General features: G+C 38.4%; 1 protein-coding gene across 1 annotated transcript in view; it reads left to right on the plus strand.

Annotated features, from left to right (window-relative positions):
* SLC25A36 (solute carrier family 25 member 36) overlaps positions 1 to 6,660 on the plus strand; it is a 32,040-nt gene extending 25,380 nt beyond the window's left edge. The window contains 7 exon segments of the mRNA XM_079100449.1: positions 1,565 to 1,611; positions 1,613 to 1,632; positions 2,349 to 2,407; positions 2,572 to 2,762; positions 2,766 to 2,825; positions 2,827 to 2,944; positions 4,541 to 6,660. Of these exon segments, the coding sequence (XP_078956575.1) occupies positions 1,565 to 1,611; positions 1,613 to 1,632; positions 2,349 to 2,407; positions 2,572 to 2,762; positions 2,766 to 2,825; positions 2,827 to 2,944; positions 4,541 to 4,734 (689 nt within the window). The 3' untranslated portion in view covers positions 4,735 to 6,660.
* Positions 6,661 to 11,402: the final 4,742 nt, after the last annotated feature.

Raw genomic sequence — 11,402 nt, forward strand, 5'->3', positions numbered from 1 at the left:
TTGTAATATTGACTGATGTTTCTAAAATTATTGGTCCCATTCTAGTTTTATGTTATGTAGTAATATTAAAAACAATTAAGAGAAATGGAGGACTATGTAATTCTTACAAATTACTAAAGGAGTTATTCAACTAAATTTATTCCAGTTACCTTCTATTTAAGTAGGTTTAATTGGAATGTTCCTTTGTGTAACATCTGGCTATTTCTACAGTGTTAAAACAGTGTATTAAGGGAGGAGTACAATTTGAGTTAGCTATTCTCTAATATAGAGTGGGAAAGAACCTTATAAGTTCAAATTTAGTTTTGTAAACAGTTTAGTAAATGATTTTGCATATGTAGGGTACCCATAGTAACTTAGAGCAGTTTATAATTGGTTCTACCTTATGTATATTAATTTTAAAAACGAATTATTCCTAAGTATTTTCCAGCAGTTTTGTTCTTGAAAGTATTATTTTTAAGTGTGTGAAATATAGTGCCATTTTCTAAAAATAATGTGCTCGACCTACTAGCATTGATAGAAATAGTAAAACAGTTAAGATCCTTAGATATATTTCTCATCTAAGTTTTCATTGAATTAAAGGCCAGTTGAATAAATGTAGCTTAATGTAAGTAGCTCTGCAGTGTTTGTGCCATATCATCTTAAATGTAAACACAAAATATGAACACCCTGTTTGGTGTAGATGAAGCAATCTTTATAAGTGGCCCAATCAAGATTGCAGTTTGTGTGCTGCTGTTTTTTCCAAAACTAGGAAGATGGCAAGGAAAAATTACACACAAGCCCAGAAGCTTACCGACCCACCGAGCTTATTTTACTACCCTAGAATTGAACCACCTTAGGGGGCCACCCTTCTGTGTAATAATTACTACTTAATACTTTAGTGTTAAAGTAACTTAGAGCTACTTTCTACCCTGACTTTCTCAGTGTCTCTAAAAGTGAAAGGGAAGTTCCGATTTGTAACTTTGACTTTCGAGTTTCCTACGTGTTTTAAATGTATGAAAAGTAGATCTGTCCTATTAACCCTAACAGAAACCTTACCTCTGTCATACCATTATTTAAACAGTATTAGTAAGTATGTTTGTAGAAAATATTCATGGGGTCAAAAAAGTCTTTTCTGTTATATAAATAAAATATTAGTAAACAAATGCCATTTATGTAGAACTCGTTTTGAATGTAGTGATCTGTGACAAGAATCACAGGCCACATAGCAGTTCCAGAGTGCATGCTTTGTTGCCTAGAATAACGTTTCTGTGTGTTTGTCTGTGGGAATGGGTTTCTTCCTTCAGTTTAGGGAGTAGACAGCGCAGGCATTCTGGATAGATTAAGAGAGCACTTTACGTACAGATTTTGCTCTTGAAAGAATCTTTTAGTTTAGGTCAGAATTTGAGACTATGTAGATTGGAAGGACAGATATTCATGGTTATATGAATTTGTAAAAAGTGTACACATATCAGTTAATAGTTTAAATATTTATAGACATTTTCTATAATTATAGAGTCATAATAAAGAACCTTAAAGTTAATCGTGTCTTCATTTACTGGAGTTCATTTTAAACATGTTTGTTTAGGTTTTACTGCAATCACTGCAACCAACCCCATTTGGCTTATAAAGACCTCGGTTACAGCTTGATGCAAGGTATGTTAATTCTTTAAAATAAAATTAAAGTGTATTATCTTTTCTACAAATTTACATCAGTAAGATTTCAGTGCTCGTCATTTCGCTGTTTTTTTTTTCCCTCATTGCCTTTTGCTGTTGAACTCTTTGATGGGGAGGCACCAAGGATTAAATTAAGGAGCACTCTACCACTGAGCCACATCCCCAGTATTTTATTTAGAGACAGGGTCTCATTGAGTTGCTTAGCACCTTGCTTTTGCTGAGGCTTGGCTTGAACTCAAGATCCTCCTGTCTCAGCCTCTTGAGCTGCTGGGATTTCTGTTGAACTTTTTATTTTGTTTTGTTGCATATTGAAACTTAAGTCCACTGTCAGAAGCAAAAGTCCTTCCTTCAGTCACACTAAGGAAATTGCATTGGGAACAGAACTGAATAAATGCTTGATGACACTACAGGTTCTCATTCACTATTCCCTGGGATACTGACAGGCCATTGCCTTTAAATGATCAGAGGCCCGTTTGTCCTCACCGTGTCACTTCTGGGGAGGTCTGGGTGGAGATGGACAGTTTGCTTCGGTGTGCTGTCATCACAACGCCTCATCGTGGTTGTGTTGTCAAATGCAACACATTCCGTTTACTTGGAACTGCAATTAATTCAGTGTGAGTGGGTTTTTTTGGTTTTTTCATTTTCTTTCTTTTCTTTTTGGACTTGTTTTGTTTTCATCTTGAGCTATAGTCCAGTGTCTGGTTCCTGTTGGAGTTTGTGGGTTATCCCCACTACCTGAAGTCTGGTGAAAAGGGTGTGAAACTGTAGAATCAATGGGGTTTATTTGCATTCAATGAAATAAATGATTTACATGTTATCCATCTAATACGACAAATTTGGGATGAGATAGGAAACACAGAAGATGACATTTTCAAAATTCTGATTTCCTTTCATGAGTTAAAGAGCTTTCTTAAATAGACTGGCATATTTTTACTCTATTTCATTTACTTTATTTTAAAATACCTCTTGCAGTGTCAACATTTTCTCTCTTTCCTTCAGGAACCTCGGGGAAAAAGCGAATGGGTGCTTTTGAATGTGTTGGTAAAGTGTATCGGACAGATGGCCTTAGAGGATTTTATAGGGGCATGTCTGCTTCATACGCTGGCATATAGGAGACTGTTATCCATTTTGTTATTTATGAAAGTATAAAGCAAAAAACTACTGGAAGTGTAAACTGCTTCTGTGATGGAAAATGGTGACGAGTCGGTGAAAGAAGCATCAGATTTTGTGGGAATGATGCTGGCTGCTGCCACCTCGAAAACTTGTGCCACAACCATAGCGTATCCACACGGTAAGAGGAGGAGTTGAGGATCCGTGCGTAGGAGGGTAGAAAGGCATTCCCACGCCAGCCAGGACGTGCGGTGTCACTGCATTACAGTAGGACAGAACGCAGTGCTTGGGGTTTATGGCAGGACTGAAGCACGAGGCTGCGGGTGTGGGTGGGTACGGGCTGTCGGGCAGGAGTCTGGAGTCAGTGCTGCTCCAGCTCCGGAGGCAGATGGCACCCGCACTCAGCCCCGGGAGGTGTCTTTGGGCAAGAATACGACTTTCGAAAAGAGTATGTGTAGGTTACGGCATAGATACTCGTCACTACTGAGTTACTGCTGATCGTCATAGAAATCATCCAGGGTACTTAATCCTAAATTGAGGCATGCTAAGATGCAACCAAGATTGTCCTTGTTTGTAATGAGAAACTGAGAAAAGAATATAGGTGTTAAGTAACTTGCCCATGTGACATCAGTAGTGTATCCCAAATTTGAATCGAAGTCTCCAATCCAGTTATCAAGCTTTTACATTATTTTAAGTATATATTAATAATTTAATATGTAAGTATATATTAATGGGTATAATTAATGATTTTTGTTATCACTAATGGCTTATTTGTTAATTTATTATATATTAATGATTTATTACTAATAACATGCTTTATTAAGTATATTAATGATTTGTAAGTTTTATGATATTAGCCTGCTTCATTAATAGCTAAAGAAAACAAATTAGGAATTTGTGACATGCCGAGAATTTTTACGTAACCTTTTCGTTTTACTCACCTGTAGCCTCTGTCTGGTTTTGGGGGTATGAAAGGTTTTCTCCTCTTATTTTTAATATAAGTTCAGGTGACAAGAAGGAGTACAGTGGAGTTAAGCTTATATAATTGGCATGACTTTTAAGAGACGGCAGAAAATTTCAAATAAATGTCTGCCTTTATAGTTGACTATTTTAGGCTGTTTTTCCCCTGGTCAACCAGGATATTTTGTTTGGGTAAAAGAACTGAGAAATAAGGAATGGAGAAAGAGCAGTTTTGGTTCTTAATAGGACACTCTAAATTCTTGCCCCAGTGGTACCCCCAGTTGGCTAAAACCTCTCAGTAGCTTCACTTTCTCACCAATTAAAGAAAAATTGTATTAAGTGTTCTTTAAAGTTCATTCAGCTGTTACAATGTTGCAATTTTTGCCTTACTCACTTCCCAGACTAGGCCTCAGAGCTGGCAGCTCATGTTTTAGACATTTTGAGCTTCTTGTCCACATGATGTTCTAGATTAGTATATGTGTACTGTTTGAATAGGTTTGATTCTATTTTCTCTTTGTACTCCTTTGTTAAATCTTCTGTTTCTCACTGGTATCTTTCTGTATTCATTTAACTCCATCTCCTATCCTCCTTCACATGTTCATCCTTAAGTGTGTATCTGTTTACCTAGTATACAGCTGATACCTGGCATAGGTGATTTTTGGCTGTTAGGAACTTGTATTCCTATAATGTGACTTGTTTCAGTAAGCTACACATTAAAAGTCAGTATGCTGAGAATGGGAAGTGGGATGAACTCAGTATGATAAGGGTGTAAAGATACAGTAATATCTAAATAAAATGATTCTCCTTTCCTAAACAGAAGTTGTAAGAACAAGACTACGTGAAGAGGGAACAAAGTACAGATCTTTTTTTCAGACACTGTCTTTGCTTGTTCAAGAAGAAGGTTATGGATCTCTGTACCGCGGTCTAACAAACCCATTGGTGAGACAGATTCCAAACACAGCCATTATGATGGCCACCTATGAATTGGTGGTCTACCTACTCAATGGATAGCAGCAGAGGCTGCCGCACCAGAGAGAAGGAAGACCAAAAAGATAACACGGACCATGGAGTAGCGAGGCCAGCGTGGTGGACAGAAGGAAAGTAGTTGGGAACATGGAACTATGCCCAAGCAGAAGTTCGGTTGTAGGAGTTAAGGTGGTATCCGTGCCACATCACTTAGTGTCTCAGTAATGGGAAACATCCTCAGCCACCTTAAAGGAAATGCCTTTAGAAGCACTCCTTAAAATTGCCATTTTCTCTACCATGTCCACAGATACAGTTGTGTTTTGTTGATTAATGGCATTCAGAATATAGTGTCATTGTTCCATGAGCATTTTTTTTAATCTTATAAACAAAGCCATCCCTAAATTATATACTGTATAACTATCCAAAGATTGTATTTGACAGTCAAAAATTTCTAACTTGGGGCATTTAATTCCTGTAATACTGTGGAATAATAATAAGAGGTAGATCCTGAGTATGTTCCCATTTTCCTGAAAGGACCTGGCACAGTATTTAAATTCACCTCTTTGGCATCAGTAGTTAATTGTTATTGACAGCCAATGAAATTGTGTCTAAATATCTTGTGTACTTCTAACATGGAGATGTTTTGGTTTCCACAACTAACGGGTGCTTGATGTTGAGCATAATGTGGACTTCAGATTGTTAGCATATCAAACTCATAATAGTTTGGCGAAATAAACTAGTAAAACATTAATTCTTGGCCATTTCAGTGACTTAAATGTGTCTTTGAATCTTATCTAATTTTATGGTACATGAATGAATGCAAGTGTCTTTTCAGTAATTTACTAGCTATGGACTTGAATTATCTATCACCCATTTATCATGCCTAAGTATCATTTACTTAAACAGAAAATTTTACTACTTCTGAATCTTTGCCTACTTGCTATCACATTAAGAATTCAGACATTTGAATTATTTCCAGATCTATATAGATCCGACTTACTTGTAGAGAAAATGGTAATTTTCAGTTTTGCCCTTAGTTTTTTTTTAAAGGAGATATTAAGGTGTGGGACGGTATAAATATTGTAGAAGAGGAGCCCTCTGATTCAGAAGGTGATGATCTTAATTGACTTAGAGAGTTTATAAATGAGCAGTTACTTTTGATGGAATTTATTCTGTCCTATTTTGTCAAATGGTCTGTCATAGAAAGATTCAGTTAGAGTTAAATGTGCTGACAGGATATAACTTCTCACTTTTACTATTGAGTAACCTGCACCTTTTACTACTTTAAACGTACTGTGTCTGACCCTTATGAGATGTTTGCAGTTATACAACATCAGGGAACTTTGCCTATGGATGTTGCTATACTGGCTTATAAAACTTCTGCAGTTAAACTCCAGTGCGGTACTCATTTCATTACACCTTAACTTTAACGTTTTGTGCAATGGCTTTATCTTAAGAATGACTCCTTATGAATGTACTTTGTGGCCTGGGGGTGGGAGGTGAGAGGAGAGAATTTCATGTTAAGGTTTTTTGGTTTTTTTAATACTGGTCATGTATTAGAAACAGTGTTCATAACATTTTTCTGGGCTTTTGTTTGAAGGGCTCACAAACGTGTTTAAGCATTCTTTGTACCCAGTAGTGCCACAACATGGAGAAGCAGCATGTCATTACGAGTTTTTTCTGCTGTCACCAGTGAAGCGCTCTTGAATTCCCCCACCTTAAACTTTGTGTAATCAGCAGTAACTGGATGTTTCTGAGGTGCTCAGTTGGAATTTAAAATATTCCAATCTATTGGAGACCAAAGGCAAATTCAGTTTGTTACTTTTTTATTTAACATCTTTTAATTTCTGCTTTGACATTTATTGTGAGAAACATAGCAAGCCGCCCCCCCCCCCAAAAAAAAAAAAAAAACACCAGGTTTCTAACTTGAATCTGTAGAGAAGGTCTCATTCCATAACGTCTGCCTTCTTGGTGCCATTTTGCCTGTGAAGATGCATAAATACTGTATTGAATGTAGGACACACTCCCTAGTCTTACTGATTCAGTGCCCACAAGGAAGAGGACATGAAAAACCAGCAGCTAAGGAACATCTCATTTTGTTGTAGCAAATCCGTAACAAGTGTCCTTTGAGGATGGTAGTCTGTTTATATTAGCAAGCAAAACTTACATCGACCTGTTGTGCATTATGTTGAGCTTTTAAAGCAAGTATTATGTATGTACTAGAAGGAAAAGATTTTGAAGTCCTAGGCTACATTTGTGCAGCAACTAGAAAGGAGAAATGAAGTCTGTTTTTCCCCCCAGGTACATTTCTGCCATAGTTTACGTTATGACAGATCTTTAAAAAAAAAAACTATATATGAAAGTTACATAAAAAGTTGATTTTTCAATTGATTCTAATGTTTAAAGATAAAAACACTTATCAAAGCATTGGACTTTTAAAAAACTTAAGTTTTTTTTTTCATCTGTTTTCTATCAGATAACTTTTAAAACTTTGGTATGGAGATTGTCAGCACTCCACAGTGGTATGTGTTACTACAGAATCTCCTCAGAAAGTCGACCTGAGCCTTGTCCATTTCAGGTAGTAGGTGCTGAAAGCTTCCACTCAAAGCAGCCACTCCCAGAAATGGTTTCCTACGTTCCACAGTCCAAATCTGAGGCCACGGTGCCACCGCTGTGGTTGTGGATGCCATACAGTGCTTTCTACCACGAAGCCTCTGTCTTGGTTCTGGTTATGTTAATGTGGTAGAACCAACCTTCCTAGAATAGGCCCAAATTGATTAGTAATTTGAAACCAAAATAGAATGTCGTGAGGTTGTTTAATCCAGTCTTGTCTCAAACCTACCATGCACTGTGGAGTAGCATTATTTTAGGACCAACTGAATTGGGGTTCAGAATAATAAATTAGTCCCTCTTCCAGAGTCCCTTGTGCCTGTCTCTAGTTGACATGCTCTTCTCCCCAAACAGAGTAATTGTAGAGATGAATACTATAGGAGAAAAAGGCTGACTACTAATCATGACTTTAACATTCCTAAAATATGGACATTTCTGAATGGTGTAAATTGAAAGGAATTTTAATATATAAAATACAACATGCTTTCTGTTCTTAAATCTCTCATGCTCTTACATTTCCCATTAATCTGTACATTGATTTTTTTTTTTTTTTGCTACTCCTTTAGGAACTGAGAATTCTAGTCCTACTCAGTTATGTTAATGAACTTTTTGAATGTACCCCAGTGTATGTGAAGAATTAAGTATGACCTGTCCGTCATAGCTAACACATCAACGTTTAAGGAGTTGGTAACTTTTGCCCATTTATGTGAGTTTTGCTCTTCTTTCATTTATGTACATGGCTGTAAATTATGTGCATATATTCTGTATTTATGTTAACTAGCTTTTACATGAATTGTTAAAATTTTAAAAATTAAAGTATGCTTATGAAATTGTGGTGCCCTTTGTTTCTGTAATGTAGCTTTGTGTTGGGTATAGTCACACAGAACCGCGTGTGCCTAGGACTGGCCTGTGTAGAGCCCCAGTGCACTGTCATTTCCAAGTGACTCACATTCAACAACCCTTTTTTTTTCTCCTGAGGCACTGTCCTGTCTGCTAGACCTGAGACCTTCATGAATCAAGAGCTCAGATAACCCAGTTCCCTCATGGTCTGGTGGGAATCTCTCTTCTTAAATATTTTCCACAGATTTACTGACCTTTAAGTTCAGTACTTTTCATGTATGAAAACAGATTCCATTTACAGAGAAAATTTGAGAAATTGGAATCTAATTAGATTATTAGATTGTATCATTTTTAATTTTTGTTGTTGTTTGATTCCAGCTTGTAGGAAAGCTAAAGCTGAGAATTTGTTAGAATAAGCAGATGAATGAATCCATATGTTAGGTTGGAATGTAACTGACACAGATCAAGGGGCTCCAGTGCTTCCCTGCTCTTACGTTTTATCGTACTGTTTTGTTCTTTTTTCGGATTCCCTGAATTGTACCTAACACACATTACTCAGTCTAATAAGCAAGGGGCACGTTTCCTGTCTCAAGAAGAAGAAGAAGTTTAAGTGTTGGTTCTTGGTGGTGCTCTGCACCAAAGACCCTGGCACAGTGGTGCCTGAGGTCGCCGCGGCCTGGCCCCCATCCTGGTTGAAGTCTGCCTGTGTTCATTACGAAACGACCTGTAACAGGAAGGATTTGTGGGTTCATGGTTTTTTTCACAGTTCACTTGTAATGTCTGTACAACTCATAAAACAGGCAAGCAAGAAAGTAAAAGTAGGAAAATGATGTCGCTTTTTCCCTTTTCGTGTGGCACAGACCAGCTGGCTGTCTGGATATGTGTTGACTACCTCGCAGTTTCTATTTGTAGAGCATGTGTCACAGGTTTGGTGTGATTTCCTAACAGCCTGTGGGTGGGTACAGAGGGGGTATCAATCACAACTGGACTTCCGCATCGGAGCTGAAATCCTTATCGTGTGTGCTGTTATTCATTGGTACTGAAGACAACGTGGGGCCATGTTTTTAAAACTTCATTTGAAGAAGGATCCTTAGGAATTGACAGAATGAAAACAGGCTAGGGAGTGAGGAGAAATGGAGCTGAAAGTGTGAAGCGGGTCAGTAGGAACCATCTTGGGACCTAACTGTAGAGACCTTGATAATGTGCAGCATGACCAGGAACCACCAGCGTGTCCCCCAGAGGGTGAAAGTGACATCATGGAAAGTCAGCCTCAGCAAATATCGGGCTGTTTTATATAAGGGGATCTAGCTTTTGGTTTTTATAGAGGTTCTAGAAGGATCTGAAGAGGTTGCAAGGGGAAATAGCATTTTAACTGCTTCAAAGTGATCTCTATGACAGACATTCTACAGGCTGATGACAGAAGGGCGTTCTTGTGGAAGCGAAGATCAGCGTGTTTTAATGGCACAGGTTGGGAGAAATAATGTTTTCCTTTATTCTTCGCTTTGAATGGACTCAAAAAGTAACTTACTTGAGATTCTTGAAAGCAGGAGTAGACTTAGGGTCAAACCTAGTCTCCCTGAGCTCAGCATGTCCAGCTTAATGGCTTAGCGTCGGGCCCGTTTCTTTTTTCCAGAGCCTTGTGCTTCCAAAGCACCTCCTATTTCTCAAGTCTTTCTTGGTCAAGGATAAATAGCCCATTTTCTTCAGCCACTACTCTTGAATCTTAGCTTCTTCAGCCAGATCTCCTCTGCGTGGACTTCCTTGACATGCGAGTCCAGGTTGTTTGGTCTGCACTTTCTTAAATTGCAGTCTCACTTTTTTTTTTTTTTTCCTTCCTCACCCCAAAAGTGTGTGCTTAGGACAAATGGATATCAATACAAATGAACCGTCACCTCACCAAAGACGGATCCTAGACCTAAAGATAAAGAGAACGTTGTAAACCCTGTAGAAGAAAATAACATCTTTGTAGGAAAAAACACTTTCCCTAATAGGGAAAAAGATAAAAATCATCAGAAGTAAAAAATGGAGCCAGACAGAAAATATTCATACCACAGCTATGGGATCTGTTTTAAAGACTAGGACAAAGAATTGATCTGTCATTTCATGAAAGAAGCAGGTGAAAAGCTACCTAATGCAGTTGGTACTACCAGTGGCAACCGAAGCACAGTGACACTACACCCAGGAGATGACCCTACCCAGTGCACGTGTGTGGCCTGGGCCGGTGGTAAAGTGCATAGCTGGTCTGGAAACCGGCAGCTTTTAAGAAAATTTAAAGCTGTATTTGCCCCTATGAGCCCAGATTTTTTGCTTGAAGAGAATGTTTCAATTTAAAATAGTATGTCCACAAGATGTTAACAGGTCCAATAAGTGATCGTCACAAGTAAATAGGTCGTGACACGCGTGGTGGAGCACACTGATAGTCCTAGTGACGCCAGAGGCCGAGACGGGAGGATCACCATTCAAAGCCAATCTCTGCAACTTAGTGAGACCCTGTCTCAGAAATAAAAAGGGCAGGGGATATAGCTCAGTGGTTAAGTACCTCCAGTACCAAAAAATAAGTTGTGGTATATCCACAGTGGAACACTACATAGTGAAGGCAAGTTCTTGATAACTACAATCAGAATTGTTTTATGTGCATGACGGCCAAGAACAGGCAAGGCTAGTCAAAGTGCTAAAAGCCAAATGAGTGCTCAAGAGGTGGGAGGAGGGAGTTGACAAGGGGCATAGTGGACTATGGGAACACAGGTTGATCTGGGCAGTGTTCAAACTGGAAGTTCCTTAGCCGATGTTTAAGTTTCACTTGATACACTTTTTAAGAAAAACCAGTGCAAAATAAAAGCAAAAACTTCCAGGAAAGTGTGAACACAGGTGAAAGCTACAAGGAGAAATCCAAAAGAGTCTAAGATACTGACGTGAACCGAAGTTAGTTCATGAACTAAGCATGCTCAACATTCAAGAAACATTGAATGAAATTTAAAAATGAACATCTTGGAGCCAGGTATATAATCCCAGCAACTCAGGAGGCTGAGGCTGGAAGATTACAAGTTCAAGGCCAGCCTCAGTAATTTAGCAAGACCTTAAGCAACTTAGACTCTATCTCAAAAAGGGGGTGGGTGGGGATGTGGTTCAGGGGTAAAGTCCCTCTGGGTTCAGTTCCCAATATTAAATAAAAAAAACAGGGTACATTGGGCACGCCTATTATTCCAGCAAGTTGGGAGGCTGAGGCAGGAGGATCACAAGTTTGAGGCCAGCCACAGTAAATA

This window comes from Sciurus vulgaris (genome assembly GCF_902686455.1).
Source record: "Sciurus vulgaris genome assembly, chromosome: 10".
Lineage (NCBI taxonomy): Eukaryota > Metazoa > Chordata > Mammalia > Rodentia > Sciuridae > Sciurus > Sciurus vulgaris.